This window comes from Notolepis coatsorum (genome assembly GCF_963971535.1).
Source record: "Notolepis coatsorum genome assembly, chromosome: 5".
NCBI lineage: Eukaryota > Metazoa > Chordata > Actinopteri > Aulopiformes > Paralepididae > Notolepis > Notolepis coatsorum.
The window spans coordinates 47,974,901-47,996,271 of NC_140169.1; the positions used below are offsets into that span (position 1 = coordinate 47,974,901).

Consider the following 21,371-nt stretch of genomic DNA (forward strand, 5'->3'; position numbering starts at 1 on the left):
TTACGAACTAAAACTAAAACGAACTCAAACGAAAACGAACGCAAAAAAAGAACAAAAAAAAAAGAACGCAAAAAAGAATGCAAAAAAACGAACACAAAAGAAAATAACGCAAAAAAACGAAAGAACCAATACTAAAACGAACAAAAACGAAAACGAACGCAAAAAAACGAACGCAAAAAAAGAATGCAAAAAAAGGAACACAAAAAAATGAATGAACTAAAACTAAAACGAACTCAAACGAAAACGAACGCAAAAAAAAGAAAGCAAAAAACGAACGCAAAAAAACGAACGCGAAAAACGAGGTACAGAACACTGAGGTACAGAACACTGAGGTACAGAACACTGAGGTACAGAACACTGAGGTGCAGAACACTGAGGTACAGAACACTGAGGTACAGAACACTGAGGTACAGAACACTGAGGTACAGAACACTGAGAACACTGAGGTACAGAACACTGAGGTACAGAACACTGAGGTACAGAACACTGAGGTACAGAACACTGAGGTACAGAACACTGAGAACACTGAGAACACTGAGGTGCAGAACACTGAGGTACAGAACACTGAGGTACAGAACACTGAGGTACAGAACACTGAGAACACTGAGGTACAGAACACTGAGGTACAGAACACTGAGGTACAGAACACTGAGGTACAGAACACTGAGAACACTGAGGTACAGAACACTGAGGTACAGAACACTGAGGTGCAGAACACTGAGGTACAGAACACTGAGGTACAGAACACTGAGGTACCGCCTGATCACAGAAGGTGTCGCTGAACCGGCTTCTGTCTGTTGTATGTTGTGGTTCGTGACGTCTGTCACAGTGCTGTGAGAAGGAATGTCCCACCTCAGCTCCGCCACGGAGCCTCCACGACCTGACCCCGACCTCGACCCTGACCCCGACCCCAACCCCGACCCCGACCTCGACCCTGACCCCGACCCCGCCTCTGACCCCCCTGCTTTCCCCCTCAGCTCTGCCATGGAGACTGAGGGCTTCGAAGACTACAGCGTCTACGGCAGCCTGACGGACGACGAGCTGATGCAGCTGGCCATCGAGCGAAGCCTGGAGCCGCACAAGCCGGCCGGGGCCCCCCCCCCACGGAGCCCCCCCGCCCCACAGAGGCCCCCCGCGCCCCCACGGAGCCCCCCTGCCCCACAGAGGCCCCCCGCGCCCCCACAGAGCCCCCCCACGCCCCAGCCCCGCCGACACAGCACCCACAACCCGCCTGTGAGCGTGGCGAGCAACGCCCGGCGACACAGCACCCACAACCCTCCGAGGGAGGAGCCGCCCGACCTGTACGTATCACATGAGGGGGGGGGGGGGGGGGGAGGGGGGGGGGGGTACAGGCAGGATAGGTACATAGACAATAGAATAATAGAACATGGAACAAAAGAATAGTGATAACAGTAGTGGTTTCTTTGTTTACATACATTGCTTACAGCTTGTTATATTACGTTTTATTGTGTTTTCTTTTCTTTTGTGGCCATCTTGGTCTATATGACTTATTGTCGATGTCAAGTATACTATTATATACTTATTGTTTATGTGTCTTGTAAGCCCATATGGGCTGGGCACACACCTGTGTGTAAGACACGAAAATAAAAAACATCAAATCAAAAATCAAATCAGTAGTAGTGAGTGGTGTCGTCACAATACCAACATTTTGACTTTGATACCGATACCAGCCTAAAGCGATACCACGGCGAAAACTGAGAACATCAGGAAATGTAATGGAATAATATATAGATATATACATACTAGTAAGGGATAGATATAGTATCTACAATTATGTAAACAAAAATATATGCAGGTGTGTGGATAACTATATATATATACAGTATTATTGTACATGCTTTCATACAGAGTTATATGGGTAGACTAATAGTTTGAGGTAGTTATGATTACAGTGTAAGGCAGTTGTAGACGGTGAAGGCAGTAGGCAGGTATAAATTGAGGCAACAGAGTTCAGAATTCGTACAGTCTGGGTAACGGCCAAGAGTAATAATAAAACGTTATTTATATAGCACCTTTCATATTGATTGATTGATTGAAAACTTTATTAACAGATTGCAGAATGGGTACAGTACAGTACAGCTCAACAACACACACAATTGTTAAGGGGATGCAGACCAGAGAAAGACTTTCGTCTTGTTTACATCAGGGTCCCCCATTTTCAATTCATCATAACATATATGACATACACGACATACAGATAGACAGTACTGCTACATCTATACATTTATGACATACCAGATTTGCAAATACAGTACTGTTTGTGATACAAAAAGAGTCCAGAAAAGAGAGTATATACATTTGACGTAGAAACTGTACATTGGGGGAGGTTGGGTGGGTGGGGTGGGGTTGGGTGGGTGGGTGGGGGCTGTACATTGGAGGTGGGGGGGCGGGGGGCGGTTGGGTAGGGGGGGGACGACACTGTACACTGTACATTGGAATACTGACAAAGCCATACTTGGTCATTTACTGTACAACTAGAACTGCAGCTCAAAGTGCTTCACAGCAGCAGAAAAGACAGACATACAAAATTGGCATAAAATGAGATTTTTTTTACATAAAAGTGCAGATATGAAATAAGTATAAAATACACAACAGACAAGGTCAATAGTCACATAGTTTTTCATATGAGGATCTAACGTCCCAATAGGCCTCGTCTTTGTTTACGGTTTGATGATCAATGATGACACATCTGTAGCTTCAGTGATTTATGATCACAGGCACTTTAGCCCACTAGTCACTTTTACCGGAAAATCACTCTCTATTATTGCATAACAAAATATCCCTATGAGAGTATAGGCCGTGCTTTTATTTACCTGTTTAGACGGTGCAGTGGCCCGCGCACGTATCATGTGATGTAATATGACACCTATATCCACCTCTCTCTCCGCGGCTCCGCCACCTGTTCCACGGTCTCTGTCCGTAAACACAGCGGGACGGCGTCCAAGTAGAACCAATTGAACGGTTCCCGGGTGAAAAATAGCAACAGTCATAACAACCCTGCTGCGTTTAAAATCTGCACACTTGTGACATAGTGACGGGGAGGGGAGGAGGAGGAGGACTCCGACTGAAATAGTCGGCCGATGGCATGTTTATACCACCGTCCCTGTCCTGTGATCCACACTCGTGTTTACCTACCTCTCTGGAATCACCATCGGAGGAACGAGTAAGCCGTCAGCTGCTTGGTAGAATTAGGAAGGTGTGTTAATCAATCAAACTTTAGTACTACAGACAAATAAAACATACACAACCTATATAAAATTACACACAACAGGCAAAAATAACATCACTTAAAATACACATCAACGTCCCACAAATAGACAGCTGTGCCAATGCCTCCACATAGATGAGTGGGTAACGTGTGGCACTGAACCTAATGTCCGTTAAAACCAGAATGATCTAATTTCCAGAGTCATTTAGCCGACAGATGAATTTATACATAAGACATAAGATTTCCTAAAACAGCTTGGAAGGTATTGACACGTGCACTACACCATCTAGGTCTTTTGAGTAATATTCTCATGGCATCATTATAATAATTATAATAAATACCAGCTTTTTCTGTGTTGAAATCATTCTGATGACAAACAGCAGAGAGGGTACGATCATTTAACTGAATAATACTTGTGTACATCATTGTGAAGTGTGTAACTAAGAATTGTGTTGTTTAAATCTAAAGTAGTTTCACCGAGGTCAGTGAATACCACGACCACTACACCAGAGGGAGCTCCACAAATCACGTTCAACCCAGATTCGGCTCAAACAAGGGACTAAACACGTTTAGCAATTATGCCACAATAATGTGGAACGCCCTACCGTAAAGGAATGTGAATCCCTACCCTCCTTCAAAACCGCTCTCAAAGAGCACCTACGGGTGGCTGCAATTAGAAACTGGCCCTGGTAAATGTCAAAATCCCCCCACCCAACCCCCTCCAATGTACAGTTTCTTCCCCTTCGGATGTATATATATATATATATATATATATTTTTTTAAACACACATATAAACAAACATGACAACACACGATAAGATACACAAGCATTAATATACAGTGTATATCCAACGAAATTACCATTAATACCAATGTCTTATACAGGATATACCCCTAATATCCGTTATCTAAAAACCTACACACATATGCTCCAGCTCGAACCCCCCCTCCCGGACCCCTCTTTGGATAGTACCTCCATTATCCCTGTATGTATATATTTTTTTATGATCTCTTTCTCTTACACAGTACTGTCTATCTGTATGTCTTGTATGTCATAAATGTCATGATGAATTGAAAATGGGGGACCCTGATGTAAACAAGACGAAAGTATTTTTCTGGTCTTCATCCTCTTAGCAGTTGTTAGTATTGAGCTGTATTGTACCCATTCTGCAATCTGTTAATAAAGTTTTCAATCAATCAAGACAGACTGGAGGCGTGGCCATTGTGCATGGGGCTTTTGCTGCAGGTGTCAGTCATCAGTAATTAGTGATAGAGATTTAAAGGTGTCCTGGGGAAGCATCAGTGAAGCATCAGTGAAGCGTCGCGAACGAAGACGGACAAAGAGGAGTTTTCCTGGAGTATCCTTTTTTGTAGCTTGACCACAAGTGTGCAGTATTTAAGCATTACATCATGCGCAGGAGTGTGTTATACTCATTAGATCATGCCTAGGGGTGGTTGTTAGGCCTGACACGCAGCGGAGGATCGCAGCATGATCTAATTCCTATAACACACGACTACAAGTGATGTAATGTCTTTTATACAATGGCCGAATTCACCCAACCTTATTGCTACAGAATAAACACACAGTAATTGAAGCATAATGGAGATTTATTCACAAAACCATCTGCAGAAAAAGTTGGTCCAAAAAAATTAAGAAAAGTTGCCTCCGTGTCTAGAAGCAGAGGGAGGTGCGGTGCTTCAAAGCATGTCAACAAACAAACTTCATATAAATCCTGCGATGTATTATTGTTTTGACAATGGGTCATGACAAACCAATTACATAATCCAACATTGTGTAAACAACTAACATATTCCAGTTAACCCCACCTACCAATCTCCTCCAATGTACAGTTTCTTCGTCAAATGTATATACTCTCTTTTTTAGACTCTTCTTGTATCACAAACAGTACTGTATTTGTAAATCTGGTACGTATGTCATAAATGTATAGATGTAGCAGTACTGTCTATCTGTATGTCATGTTATGATGGGGATCATCCCTATGTTCCCCGGGTCCTATGTTCCCCGGGTCCTATGTTCCCCGCTTTGATTGATTAATAGATTGAACATTTTATAAATGTTTATTATTTTATTAATTATTAATGTCCGCCTTGTTTCGAACGGTTAAGCTTAGGCCCTCTTTCGAACTGGTTAAGGTTAGAGTTTCGAATCAGGGCTGGTGGTCTAACATTTTCAATCAAAGCGGGGAACATAGAACCCGGGGAACATAAACATGCTCCCTTATGATGAATTGAAAATGGGGGACCCTGATGTAAACAAGACAAAAGTCTTTCTCTGGTCTGCATCCCCTTAACAATTGTGTGTATTGAGCCGTACTGTATTGTACCCATTCTTCACTCTGTTAATAACATTTTCAATCAATCAATCAAATCTGACAACAAAAAAAGAAGAAAAAAACGTCTGCCATTTTTCGACCAGGAATGAAGCTCTGCATCGTTACAATTTATGAATTAGAGTTGTTGAAACAAAACTTCTTTTAATTACTTTGAGTTTGTTCAAAGAAATATTCTCACCAAAGTGAAAGCAAACTCCCGCCATGCTCAGGGTGGCATCAATCTGAGCTACCTGGAAACGTCCAGAAATAGAGCAGCAGAGAGGGCGGGCTCAACGCAGCTGATTGGTCAATTCTGCTTGTAGTTTTTGTAAAATTCATCACAGGGAAGTTATTAATCCTTTGTTCATTATATAACCTACAGGTTCCCCTGCTGGGGTCGAACCCTAACCTCAACCCTAACTGTATGTCTTCACCATAACCGACCGTTAAGTTAATGTTAAAACTAACAGCATTCAAATGACCTCCTGACCTCTTCTGCTGTGGCAGGAAGAACTTCGACGGGACCGTGAGCCGCTTCGTGACGGGCGGCGGGCAGCACATGGTGGCGTACCGCAGCGCCGAGGGAAACATCGTCCATGTTGGACCGGAACCTGAGGAGTGAGTTCCCCTGGTTTCATTACGCAGCAGCCATAACTAGGGCTGTCTTTATTTTAATTTTTTTTTTATCTTTTTCCCCCTCCTTTTTCCTCCGATTTTCTCCCATCCCAATGTTAGTCGTTATGCCAATTCCCAATCCCCTTCCTGGTCGCTGCGCACTTACCCCCCACAGTCGGTCTGGGAGAGTGGAGGCTACCACGTGCTTCCTCCGACACACGTCCAGCCAATCAACCGCTTCTTTTCACCTGGCAGCGCGGACTCTCACTGAGAGGGTGTAACGTGTGGAAGGATCACACTACCGGCCTTAGATCCTATCCGCGCTTAGCAGGCGCCCCGACCGAACTGTAGGAGTCGCTGTTTACAACGACCCGGACCCACCCCGCCAGCTTCTCCCACCCTCTAATACAGCCAATTGTATTAGTGTGAACGGCCAGCCAAGCTGGTGACAACCCCGAGCTGTGAGTTGGATTCGAACAGGCAAATCCAGCGTCTCCGGGGTTGGTGACGAACGCAATCTCCGCTACGCCACCTGACCGCCTCCTCAACTAGGGCTGTCTTAAATACTTTGAAGCTTCGTTCGATGGGCATGGGATTCGAATAGGAAAATAAAATTCTAATAAAAAAATTATAATAATATCAAATAAAAATAATTTTTTTGTGGCAAAATCAACTCTGCCTCTTTGTAAACTACAACAAGCAATGCTGTTTGTTATTTAAGACGAGGTCGGACTCGGCACTGACAGATTTGTGTTCATTGTGCTGCTTTTATAAAGCCTCAAATGACGGCTTACAATATTTCATGAAAGCAAAGTGTTTAGTTTGTCTAAGATTTAAAAAGGTTTCAACTTTACAGCACTGACAAAGTTGAACAAAGTGCTGTACAAGTCCCACAACATAATATATTTTTTTTAAATATATATATATATATATATATATATATATATATATATATATATATATATATATATATATATATACTGTATATATATTTAATATTTTATTTATTTACTATCTTTTTTTAATCTCGAAGCTTCGAATTAAAATCAAATCTCGGCCCCGAAGCTTCGAATGCCAAACAAAAATTCGAAGGTCAGCCCTACTCACAACAGAAACATCCAACACTGTCCACTCTGTCCACACTGTCCACTCTCCGGAAGCCAAAAGAACGTGTGTAATTGTTGCAGATATATATTATATATGTCACAGCTGTGTCCAGTCAGATATATATTATATATGTCACAGCTGTGTCAGTCAGATATATATTATATATGTCACAGCTGTGTCCTCCAGTCAGATATATATTATATATGTCACAGCTGTGTCCAGTCAGATATATATTATATATGTCACTATGTCCAGTCAGATATATATTATATATGTCACAGCTGTGTCCTCCAGTCAGATATATATTATATATGTCACAGCTGTGTCCTCCAGTCAGATATATATTATATATGTCACAGCTGTGTCCAGTCAGATATATATTATATATGTCACTATGTCCAGTCAGATATATATTATATATGTCACAGCTGTGTCCAGTCAGATATATATTATATATGTCACAGCTGTGTCCTCCAGTCAGATATATATTATATATGTCACAGCTGTGTCAGTCAGATATATATTATATATGTCACAGCTGTGTCCAGTCAGATATATATTATATATGTCACAGCTGTGTCCTCCAGTCAGATATATATTATATATGTCACAGCTGTGTCCAGTCAGATATATATTATATATGTCACAGCTGTGTCCTCCAGTCAGATATATATTATATATGTCACAGCTGTGTCCAGTCAGATATATATTATATATGTCACAGCTGTGTCCAGTCAGATATATATTATATATGTCACAGCTGTGTCCAGTCAGATATATATTATATATGTCACAGCTGTGTCAGTCAGATATATATTATATATGTCACAGCTGTGTCAGTCAGATATATATTATATATGTCACAGCTGTGTCCTCCAGTCAGATATATATTATATATGTCACAGCTGTGTCCAGTCAGATATATATTATATATGTGACAGCTGTGTCCAGTCAGATATATATTATATATGTCACAGCTGTGTCCAGTCAGATATATATTATATATGTCACAGCTGTGTCCTCCAGTCAGATATATATTATATATGTCACAGCTGTGTCCAGTCAGATATATATTATATATGTCACAGCTGTGTCCTCCAGTCAGATATATATTATATATGTCACAGCTGTGTCCAGTCAGATATATATTATATATGTCACAGCTGTGTCCAGTCAGATATATATTATATATGTCACAGCTGTGTCAGTCAGATATATATTATATATGTCACAGCTGTGTCAGTCAGATATATATTATATATGTCACAGCTGTGTCCTCCAGTCAGATATATATTATATATGTCACAGCTGTGTCCAGTCAGATATATATTATATATGTGACAGCTGTGTCCAGTCAGATATATATTATATATGTCACAGCTGTGTCCAGTCAGATATATATTATATATGTCACAGCTGTGTCAGTCAGATATATATTATATATGTCACAGCTGTGTCCAGTCAGATATATATTATATATGTCACAGCTGTGTCCAGTCAGATATATATTATATATGTCACAGCTGTGTCCTCCAGTCAGATATATATTATATATGTCACAGCTGTGTCCAGTCAGATATATATTATATATGTCACAGCTGTGTCCTCCAGTCAGATATATATTATATATGTCACAGCTGTGTCCAGTCAGATATATATTATATATGTCACAGCTGTGTCCTCCAGTCAGATATATATTATATATGTCACAGCTGTGTCAGTCAGATATATATTATATATGTCACAGCTGTGTCAGTCAGATATATATTATATATGTCACAGCTGTGTCCAGTCAGATATATATTATATATGTCACAGCTGTGTCCAGTCAGATATATATTATATATGTCACAGCTGTGTCCTCCAGTCAGATATATATTATATATGTCACAGCTGTGTCCAGTCAGATATATATTATATATGTGACAGCTGTGTCCAGTCAGATATATATTATATATGTCACAGCTGTGTCCAGTCAGATATATATTATATATGTCACAGCTGTGTCCTCCAGTCAGATATATATTATATATGTCACAGCTGTGTCCAGTCAGATATATATTATATATGTCACAGCTGTGTCCAGTCAGATATATATTATATATGTCACAGCTGTGTCCAGTCAGATATATATTATATATGTCACAGCTGTGTCCAGTCAGATATATATTATATATGTCACAGCTGTGTCCAGTCAGATATATATTATATATGTCACAGCTGTGTCCAGTCAGATATATATTATATATGTCACAGCTGTGTCAGTCAGATATATATTATATATGTCACAGCTGTGTCCAGTCAGATATATATTATATATGTCACAGCTGTGTCCAGTCAGATATATATTATATATGTCACAGCTGTGTCCAGTCAGATATATATTATATATGTCACAGCTGTGTCCTCCAGTCAGATATATATTATATATGTCACAGCTGTGTCACTATGTCCAGTCAGATATATATTATATATGTCACAGCTGTGTCCAGTCAGATATATATTATATATGTCACAGCTGTGTCCAGTCAGATATATATTATATATGTCACAGCTGTGTCCAGTCAGATATATATTATATATGTCACAGCTGTGTCCAGTCAGATATATATTATATATGTCACAGCTGTGTCCAGTCAGATATATATTATATATGTCACAGCTGTGTCCAGTCAGATATATATTATATATGTCACAGCTGTGTCCAGTCAGATATATATTATATATGTCACAGCTGTGTCCTCCAGTCAGATATATATTATATATGTCACAGCTGTGTCCAGTCAGATATATATTATATATGTGACAGCTGTGTCCAGTCAGATATATATTATATATGTCACAGCTGTGTCCAGTCAGATATATATTATATATGTCACAGCTGTGTCCAGTCAGATATATATTATATATGTCACAGCTGTGTCCTCCAGTCAGATATATATTATATATGTCACAGCTGTGTCCAGTCAGATATATATTATATATGTCACAGCTGTGTCAGTCAGATATATATTATATATGTCACAGCTGTGTCCAGTCAGATATATATTATATATGTCACAGCTGTGTCCAGTCAGATATATATTATATATGTCACAGCTGTGTCCAGTCAGATATATATTATATATGTCACAGCTGTGTCCAGTCAGATATATATTATATATGTCACAGCTGTGTCAGTCAGATATATATTATATATGTCACAGCTGTGTCAGTCAGATATATATTATATATGTCACAGCTGTGTCCAGTCAGATATATATTATATATGTCACAGCTGTGTCCAGTCAGATATATATTATATATGTCACAGCTGTGTCCTCCAGTCAGATATATATTATATATGTCACAGCTGTGTCCAGTCAGATATATATTATATATGTGACAGCTGTGTCCAGTCAGATATATATTATATATGTCACAGCTGTGTCCAGTCAGATATATATTATATATGTCACAGCTGTGTCCAGTCAGATATATATTATATATGTCACAGCTGTGTCCTCCAGTCAGATATATATTATATATGTCACAGCTGTGTCCAGTCAGATATATATTATATATGTCACAGCTGTGTCCAGTCAGATATATATTATATATGTCACAGCTGTGTCCAGTCAGATATATATTATATATGTCACAGCTGTGTCCTCCAGTCAGATATATATTATATATGTCACAGCTGTGTCACTATGTCCAGTCAGATATATATTATATATGTCACAGCTGTGTCAGTCAGATATATATTATATATGTCACAGCTGTGTCCAGTCAGATATATATTATATATGTCACAGCTGTGTCCAGTCAGATATATATTATATATGTCACAGCTGTGTCCAGTCAGATATATATTATATATGTCACAGCTGTGTCCAGTCAGATATATATTATATATGTCACAGCTGTGTCCAGTCAGATATATATTATATATGTCACAGCTGTGTCCAGTCAGATATATATTATATATGTCACAGCTGTGTCCTCCAGTCAGATATATATTATATATGTCACAGCTGTGTCCAGTCAGATATATATTATATATGTCACAGCTGTGTCCAGTCAGATATATATTATATATGTCACAGCTGTGTCCAGTCAGATATATATTATATATGTCACAGCTGTGTCCAGTCAGATATATATTATATATGTCACAGCTGTGTCAGTCAGATATATATTATATATGTCACAGCTGTGTCAGTCAGATATATATTATATATGTCACAGCTGTGTCCAGTCAGATATATATTATATATGTGACAGCTGTGTCCAGTCAGATATATATTATATATGTCACAGCTGTGTCCAGTCAGATATATATTATATATGTCACAGCTGTGTCCAGTCAGATATATATTATATATGTCACAGCTGTGTCCTCCAGTCAGATATATATTATATATGTCACAGCTGTGTCCAGTCAGATATATATTATATATGTCACAGCTGTGTCCAGTCAGATATATATTATATATGTCACAGCTGTGTCCAGTCAGATATATATTATATATGTCACAGCTGTGTCCTCCAGTCAGATATATATTATATATGTCACAGCTGTGTCACTATGTCCAGTCAGATATATATTATATATGTCACAGCTGTGTCAGTCAGATATATATTATATATGTCACAGCTGTGTCCAGTCAGATATATATTATATATGTCACAGCTGTGTCCAGTCAGATATATATTATATATGTCACAGCTGTGTCCAGTCAGATATATATTATATATGTCACAGCTGTGTCCAGTCAGATATATATTATATATGTCACAGCTGTGTCCAGTCAGATATATATTATATATGTCACAGCTGTGTCCAGTCAGATATATATTATATATGTCACAGCTGTGTCCTCCAGTCAGATATATATTATATATGTCACAGCTGTGTCCAGTCAGATATATATTATATATGTGACAGCTGTGTCCAGTCAGATATATATTATATATGTCACAGCTGTGTCCAGTCAGATATATATTATATATGTCACAGCTGTGTCCAGTCAGATATATATTATATATGTCACAGCTGTGTCCTCCAGTCAGATATATATTATATATGTCACAGCTGTGTCCAGTCAGATATATATTATATATGTCACAGCTGTGTCAGTCAGATATATATTATATATGTCACAGCTGTGTCCAGTCAGATATATATTATATATGTCACAGCTGTGTCCAGTCAGATATATATTATATATGTCACAGCTGTGTCCAGTCAGATATATATTATATATGTCACAGCTGTGTCCAGTCAGATATATATTATATATGTCACAGCTGTGTCAGTCAGATATATATTATATATGTCACAGCTGTGTCAGTCAGATATATATTATATATGTCACAGCTGTGTCCAGTCAGATATATATTATATATGTCACAGCTGTGTCCAGTCAGATATATATTATATATGTCACAGCTGTGTCCTCCAGTCAGATATATATTATATATGTCACAGCTGTGTCCAGTCAGATATATATTATATATGTGACAGCTGTGTCCAGTCAGATATATATTATATATGTCACAGCTGTGTCCAGTCAGATATATATTATATATGTCACAGCTGTGTCCAGTCAGATATATATTATATATGTCACAGCTGTGTCCTCCAGTCAGATATATATTATATATGTCACAGCTGTGTCCAGTCAGATATATATTATATATGTCACAGCTGTGTCCAGTCAGATATATATTATATATGTCACAGCTGTGTCCAGTCAGATATATATTATATATGTCACAGCTGTGTCCTCCAGTCAGATATATATTATATATGTCACAGCTGTGTCACTATGTCCAGTCAGATATATATTATATATGTCACAGCTGTGTCAGTCAGATATATATTATATATGTCACAGCTGTGTCCAGTCAGATATATATTATATATGTCACAGCTGTGTCCAGTCAGATATATATTATATATGTCACAGCTGTGTCCAGTCAGATATATATTATATATGTCACAGCTGTGTCCAGTCAGATATATATTATATATGTCACAGCTGTGTCCAGTCAGATATATATTATATATGTCACAGCTGTGTCCAGTCAGATATATATTATATATGTCACAGCTGTGTCCTCCAGTCAGATATATATTATATATGTCACAGCTGTGTCCAGTCAGATATATATTATATATGTGACAGCTGTGTCCAGTCAGATATATATTATATATGTCACAGCTGTGTCCAGTCAGATATATATTATATATGTCACAGCTGTGTCCAGTCAGATATATATTATATATGTCACAGCTGTGTCCTCCAGTCAGATATATATTATATATGTCACAGCTGTGTCCAGTCAGATATATATTATATATGTCACAGCTGTGTCAGTCAGATATATATTATATATGTCACAGCTGTGTCCAGTCAGATATATATTATATATGTCACAGCTGTGTCCAGTCAGATATATATTATATATGTCACAGCTGTGTCCAGTCAGATATATATTATATATGTCACAGCTGTGTCCAGTCAGATATATATTATATATGTCACAGCTGTGTCAGTCAGATATATATTATATATGTCACAGCTGTGTCAGTCAGATATATATTATATATGTCACAGCTGTGTCCAGTCAGATATATATTATATATGTCACAGCTGTGTCCAGTCAGATATATATTATATATGTCACAGCTGTGTCCTCCAGTCAGATATATATTATATATGTCACAGCTGTGTCCAGTCAGATATATATTATATATGTGACAGCTGTGTCCAGTCAGATATATATTATATATGTCACAGCTGTGTCCAGTCAGATATATATTATATATGTCACAGCTGTGTCCAGTCAGATATATATTATATATGTCACAGCTGTGTCCTCCAGTCAGATATATATTATATATGTCACAGCTGTGTCCAGTCAGATATATATTATATATGTCACAGCTGTGTCCAGTCAGATATATATTATATATGTCACAGCTGTGTCCAGTCAGATATATATATTATATATGTCACAGCTGTGTCCAGTCAGATATATATTATATATGTCACAGCTGTGTCCAGTCAGATATATATTATATATGTCACAGCTGTGTCCAGTCAGATATATATTATATATGTCACAGCTGTGTCACTATGTCCAGTCAGATATATATTATATATGTCACAGCTGTGTCAGTCAGATATATATTATATATGTCACAGCTGTGTCCAGTCAGATATATATTATATATGTCACAGCTGTGTCCAGTCAGATATATATTATATATGTCACAGCTGTGTCCTCCAGTCAGATATATATTATATATGTCACAGCTGTGTCCTCCAGTCAGATATATATTATATATGTCACAGCTGTGTCAGTCAGATATATATTATATATGTCACAGCTGTGTCCAGTCAGATATATATTATATATGTCACAGCTGTGTCCTCCAGTCAGATATATATTATATATGTCACAGCTGTGTCCTCCAGTCAGATATATATTATATATGTCACAGCTGTGTCAGTCAGATATATATTATATATGTCACAGCTGTGTCCAGTCAGATATATATTATATATGTCACAGCTGTGTCCTCCAGTCAGATATATATTATATATGTCACAGCTGTGTCCAGTCAGATATATATTATATATGTCACAGCTGTGTCCAGTCAGATATATATTATATATGTCACAGCTGTGTCCAGTCAGATATATATTATATATGTCACAGCTGTGTCCTCCAGTCAGATATATATTATATATGTCACAGCTGTGTCCAGTCAGATATATATTATATATGTCACAGCTGTGTCCAGTCAGATATATATTATATATGTCACAGCTGTGTCCAGTCAGATATATATTATATATGTCACAGCTGTGTCCAGTCAGATATATATTATATATGTGACAGCTGTGTCCAGTCAGATATATATTATATATGTCACAGCTGTGTCCAGTCAGATATATATTATATATGTCACAGCTGTGTCCAGTCAGATATATATTATATATGTCACAGCTGTGTCCAGTCAGATATATATTATATATGTCACAGCTGTGTCCAGTCAGATATATATTATATATGTCACAGCTGTGTCCAGTCAGATATATATTATATATGTCACAGCTGTGTCCAGTCAGATATATATTATATATGTCACAGCTGTGTCAGTCAGATATATATTATATATGTCACAGCTGTGTCCTCCAGTCAGATATATATTATATATGTCACAGCTGTGTCCAGTCAGATATATATTATATATGTCACAGCTGTGTCCAGTCAGATATATATTATATATGTCACAGCTGTGTCCTCCAGTCAGATATATATTATATATGTCACAGCTGTGTCCAGTCAGATATATATTATATATGTCACTATGTCCAGTCAGATATATATAATATATGTCACAGCTGTGTCCAGTCAGATATATATTATATATGTCACAGCTGTGTCACTATGTCCAGTCAGATATATATTATATATGTCACAGCTGTGTCACTATGTCCAGTCAGATATATATTATATATGTCACAGCTGTGTCCTCCAGTCAGATATATATTATATATGTCACAGCTGTGTCCAGTCAGATATATATTATATATGTCACAGCTGTGTCCAGTCAGATATATATTATATATGTGACAGCTGTGTCCAGTCAGATATATATTATATATGTCACAGCTGTGTCCAGTCAGATATATATTATATATGTCACAGCTGTGTCCTCCAGTCAGATATATATTATATATGTCACAGCTGTGTCCAGTCAGATATATATTACTGGAGGACACAGCTGTGACATATATAATATATATCTGACTGGACATAGTGACACAGCTGTGACATATATAATATATATCTGACTGGACATAGTGACACAGCTGTGAGTGACATATATAATATATATCTGACTGGACATAGTGACACAGCTGTGACATATATAATATATATCTGACTGGACATAGTGACACAGCTGTGACATATATAATATATATCTGACTGGACATAGTGACACAGCTGTGACATATATAATATATATCTGACTGGACACAGCTGTGACATATATAATATATATCTGACTGGACACAGCTGTGTCCAGTCAGATATATATTATATATGTCACAGCTGTGTCACTATGTCCAGTCAGATATATATTATATATGTCACAGCTGTGTCACTATGTCCAGTCAGATATATATTATATATGTCACTCACAGCTGTGTCACTATGTCCAGTCAGATATATATTATATATGTCACAGCTGTGTCACTATGTCCAGTCAGATATATATTATATATGTCACAGCTGTGTCCTCCAGTCAGATATATATTATATATGTCACACAGGGTTCGCACAAGGTCCTTGAAGTGCTTAAAAAATTAAAATAAATCAAGGCCTGGAATTCTTTGAAAACAGAATTTTTTTAACAAGGTGCTTAAAAAGTCATTGAAATTCAAATCAACCATTCGCATTGACAGTTTTGTTCATCCATGATCAAATTGTTCTGAATCAAGACATTTCATTTTTTTTTATTTAAAGTGTAACTAATTGTCGGAAATTGGTTTTAAGCCATACAAATTGGATCAGATTTTTTTTCTATAAAAAACCAGCATTTAAAAGTTAATTGTATCCTTTTAAATGCCCTTTTAAAATATAAATAAATAGTGCTTGGAAAAGTACTTAAAAGTCCTTGAATTTCATTTTGCAATGTCTGTGGGAACCCAGTTTACATCTGTGTCCTCCAGGGCTGTGTCCAGTCAGCGCAGTGAGATATAGAAGGTCAGCGCAGTAAGATATAGAAGGTCAGCGCAGTAACAAGATACAAGCTACTTTAATGCCACACAACTATGGTTGTTGGTAATCGTTAGCGGTACAGCATGTTATTTAAGCACTGGGACATCAACATGGAACATCAAACGCCCCCCTCCCACCTCCCACCTCCCAATCCCCACAATAAATACATAAAATATATAAATGCATACAGGACAGTCACATATATATAACAAGTGTCAGTTAGTGTCAGTTCAATTCAGTTCATGTTCACTTCAGTTCGGATGCTTGCCCGTCAGTCTACACCCTCCCCAGTCCGACAGTAGGGTAGTCTACACCCTCCCCAGTCCGACAGTAGGGTAGTCTACACCCTCCCCAGACCGAAAGTAGGGTAGTCTACACCCTCCCCAGACCGACAGTAGGGTAGTCTACACTAGTGGTCTGCAAGGGCCTTGAAATGAAGCCCGTACCCAGCCCGAGCCCGTGAACTTCAGGCCCTGCCCGAAAATAAGCCCGACTGTAAATAATATTTTAGGCCCTAGCCCGCGTGAAAACCTGATTTTTTTTTTTATTATTTATTATTAATATTTTTTTTTTTGTATTTGTTTTAAATATTCGAAACACGGTTTTATATGAACTTAATAAATAAACAAAAACGAAAATGTTCAATAGGTCTACCTAAATAACAGATAGTGAAAATGAAAGAAACATTAATATATATATTATAACATATAGCCAAAAATTATTTAATTTTTTTGTTTTAAATATTCTAAACACTGTTTATATATTAACTTAATAAATAAACAAAAACGAAAATGTCCAATAGGTCTAACTAAATAACACATATGCTGAAAACTAACAACCATTATATAGCCTTTTTTCGCAAATTCTATTTCCCAGCGAGTCAGCCTCGTAAAACTCGTAATTTGAAGGCTATATGGAATCTTCTTTGACACACACACACACACACACACACACACACACACACACAACGCAATAGCCTACTCAGTCACTGTACAAACAAACAGAAAACATAAATCAGATTTCGAGCAGAGCAACATTTATATAATGAAAGCGCAACAGAACAGGGCAGCAGCGACGTCACCCCACACACCAGCAAATAATAATAATCAAACTCACCACTTCGCTGTGTTGATGTCAGCAAGGCGTTGAACAACGTTAACAACGTTAACATCCAAGTACTGTACAAATTAAAACATTCGCCAACTGGCTATATTCCAACTTCAACCTATGCCGCTTCGGTCTGGTTAATTTGTTCATCATCCACCTGAGCCGCTCGCTCCCCTCGAGTTATCCCTGCAGGCTGCGGAGGGAGACATCCAAATGTTTCCAAAAATGCAACTTTCCCTTGACTATTTTATCTGTTAACCTATACATCTTGACTCCTCAGACACGAGGCTTTCACGCTCTGATGACAGTACTACGTTACGCGAAAATGAAACAGAAACTTAAGGTTATCCTATAACCCTAGTTATATGAGTATAGCGAGCAAAAAAAAAAAAAAAACGCAATAAAACATTTTTTTTTAAAGAGGGCACTGCCCGGCCCGGCCGAGCCCGAATTATTTATTTAAAAACAAAGCCCTACCCAGCCCGAACCCGTCGGGTCGGGTAGGGCCCCGTCGGGCTTGGGCAAGGTTGCAGCGCACTAGTCTACACCCTCCCCAGACCGACAGTAAGGTAGTCTACACCCTCCCCAGACAGTAAGGTAGTCTACACCCTCCCCAGACAGTAAGGTAGTATACACCCTCCCCAGACTGACAGTAGTGTAGTCTACACCCTCCCCAGACAGTAGGGTAGTCTACACCCTCCCCAGACCGACAGTAAGGTAGTCTACACCCTCCCCAGACAGTAAGGTAGTATACACCCTCCCCAGACTGACAGTAGTGTAGTCTACACCCTCCCCAGACAGTAGGGTAGTCTACACCCTCCCCAGACAGGAGGGTAGTCTACACCCTCCCCAGACCGACAGTAGGGTAGTCTACACCCTCCCCAGACAGTAAGGTAGTCTACACCCTCCCCAGACAGTAAGGTAGTCTACACCCTCCCCAGACCGACAGTAAGGTAGTCTACACCCTCCCCAGACAGTAAGGTAGTCTACACCCTCCCCAGACCGACAGTAAGGTAGTCTACACCCTCCCCAGACAGTAAGGTAGTCTACACCCTCCCCAGACCGACAGTAAGGTAGTCTACACCCTCCCCAGACAGTAAGGTAGTCTACACCCTCCCCAGACCGACAGTAAGGTAGTCTACACCCTCCCCAGACAGTAAGGTAGTCTACACCCTCCCCAGACCGACAGTAAGGTAGTCTACACCCTCCCCAGACAGTAAGGTAGTCTACACCCTCCCCAGACCGACAGTAAGGTAGTCTACACCCTCCCCAGACAGTAAGGTAGTCTACACCCTCCCCAGACCGACAGTAAGGTAGTCTACACCCTCCCCAGACCGACAGTAGGGTAGTCTACACCCTCCCCAGACAGACAGTAGGGTAGTCTACACCCTCCCCAGACCGACAGTAAGGTAGTCTACACCCTCCCCAGACCGACAGTAAGGTAGTCTACACCCTCCCCAGACCGACAGTAGGGTAGTCTACACCCTCCCCAGACAGACAGTAGGGTAGTCTACACCCTCCCCAGACAGACAGTAGGGTAGTCTACACCCTCCCCAGACCAACAGTAGGGTAGTCTACACCCTCCCCAGACCGACAGTAGGGTAGTCTACACCCTCTCCAGACCGACGGTAGGGTAGTCTACACCCTCTCCAGACCGACAGTAGGGTAGTCTACACCCTCTCCAGACCGACAGTAGGGTAGTCTACACCCTCCCCAGACAGTAAGGTAGTTTACACCCTCCCCAGACCGACAGTAGGGTAGTCTACACCCTCCCCAGACCGACAGTAGGGTAGTCTACACCCTCTCCAGACCGACAGTAGGGTAGTCTACACCCTCCCCAGACAGTAAGGTAGTTTACACCCTCCCCAGACCGACAGTAGGGTAGTCTACACCCTCCCCAGACAGTAAGGTAGTCTACACCCTCCCCAGACCGACAGTAGGGTAGTCTACACCCTCTCCAGACCGACAGTAGGGTAGTCTACACCCTCTCCAGACCGACAGTAGGGTAGTCTACACCCTCCCCAGACAGTAGTATAGTCTACACCCTCCCCAGACAGTAAGGTAGTCTACACCCTCCCCAGACCGACAGTAGGGTAGTCTACACCCTCTCCAGACCGACAGTAGGGTAGTCTACACCCTCTCCAGACCGACAGTAGGGTAGTCTACACCCTCCCCAGACAGTAAGGTAGTTTACACCCTCCCCAGACAGTAAGGTAGTCTACACCCTCCCCAGACCGACAGTAAGGTAGTCTACACCCTCCCCAGACCGACAGTAAGGTAGTCTACACCCTCCCCAGACCGACAGTAAGGTAGTTTACACCCTCCCCAGACCGACAGTAAGGTAGTCTACACCCTCCCCAGACCGACAGTAAGGTAGTCTACACCCTCCCCAGACCGACAGTAAGGTAGTCTACACCCTCCCCAGTGTAGTATGCCACTGTGCCACAGTGTGCGCTCTGCTGTGATTAACCCCTTCAATGTGTCGAGCAGAGCCAAGCAAATGATGAGTCTATTTTGTCCACAGAGAGGAGGAGCCTATCTTCCAGGCCATACGGGACGGCGATGTCGCCAAAGTGAGACGGCTGGCTCATCTGCCGGAGACCAACCTCATGCTGCCCAGTAAGCCAGGGTGGCTCGCGCTGCACGAAGCCGCCTACTACGGCCAGGAGCGCTGCCTCGGGGTTCTGCTGGGAGGTAGGTGTCCAGGAGCGCCCCCTGGGGGTTCTGCTGGGAGGTAGGTGTCCAGGAGCGCCCCCTGGGGGTTCTACTGGGAGGTAGGTGTTCAGGAGCGCTGCCTGCCTCGGGGTTCTGCTGGGAGGGAGGTGTCCAGGAGCGCCCCCTGGGGGTTCTGCTGGGAGGTAGGTGTCCAGGAGCGCCCCCTGGGGGTTCTGCTGGGAGGTAGGTGTCCAGGAGCGCTGCCTCAGGGTTCTGCTGGGTGTAGAGGAGGTGGTGTTGGTCTGGTGGGTGTAGAGGAGGGTGGTGTTGGTCTGGTGGGTGTAGAGGAGGTGGTGTTGGTCTGGTGGGTGTAGAGGAGTTGGTGTTGGTCTGGTGGGTGTAGAGGAGGTGGTGTTGGTCTGGTGGGTGTAGAGGAGGTGGTGTTGGTCTGGTGGGTGTAGAGGAGGTGGTGTTGGTCTGGTGGGTGTAGAGGAGGTGGTGTTGGTCTGGTGGGTGTAGAGGAGTTGGTGTTGGTCTGG

General features: G+C 40.3%; 1 protein-coding gene across 1 annotated transcript in view; it reads left to right on the forward strand.

The window, feature by feature from the left end:
• Window positions 1-843: 843 nt before the first annotated feature.
• LOC311228168 (ankyrin repeat and SOCS box protein 2-like) overlaps window positions 844-21,371 on the forward strand; it is a gene marked incomplete at both ends in the record, with an annotated part of 88,235 nt that continues 67,707 nt past the window's right edge. The window contains 3 exons of the mRNA XM_084314079.1: window positions 844-1,301; window positions 6,070-6,180; window positions 20,702-20,871. Of these exons, the coding sequence (XP_084170205.1) occupies window positions 844-1,301; window positions 6,070-6,180; window positions 20,702-20,871 (739 nt within the window). The remainder of the gene's footprint in view (window positions 1,302-6,069; window positions 6,181-20,701; window positions 20,872-21,371) is intronic.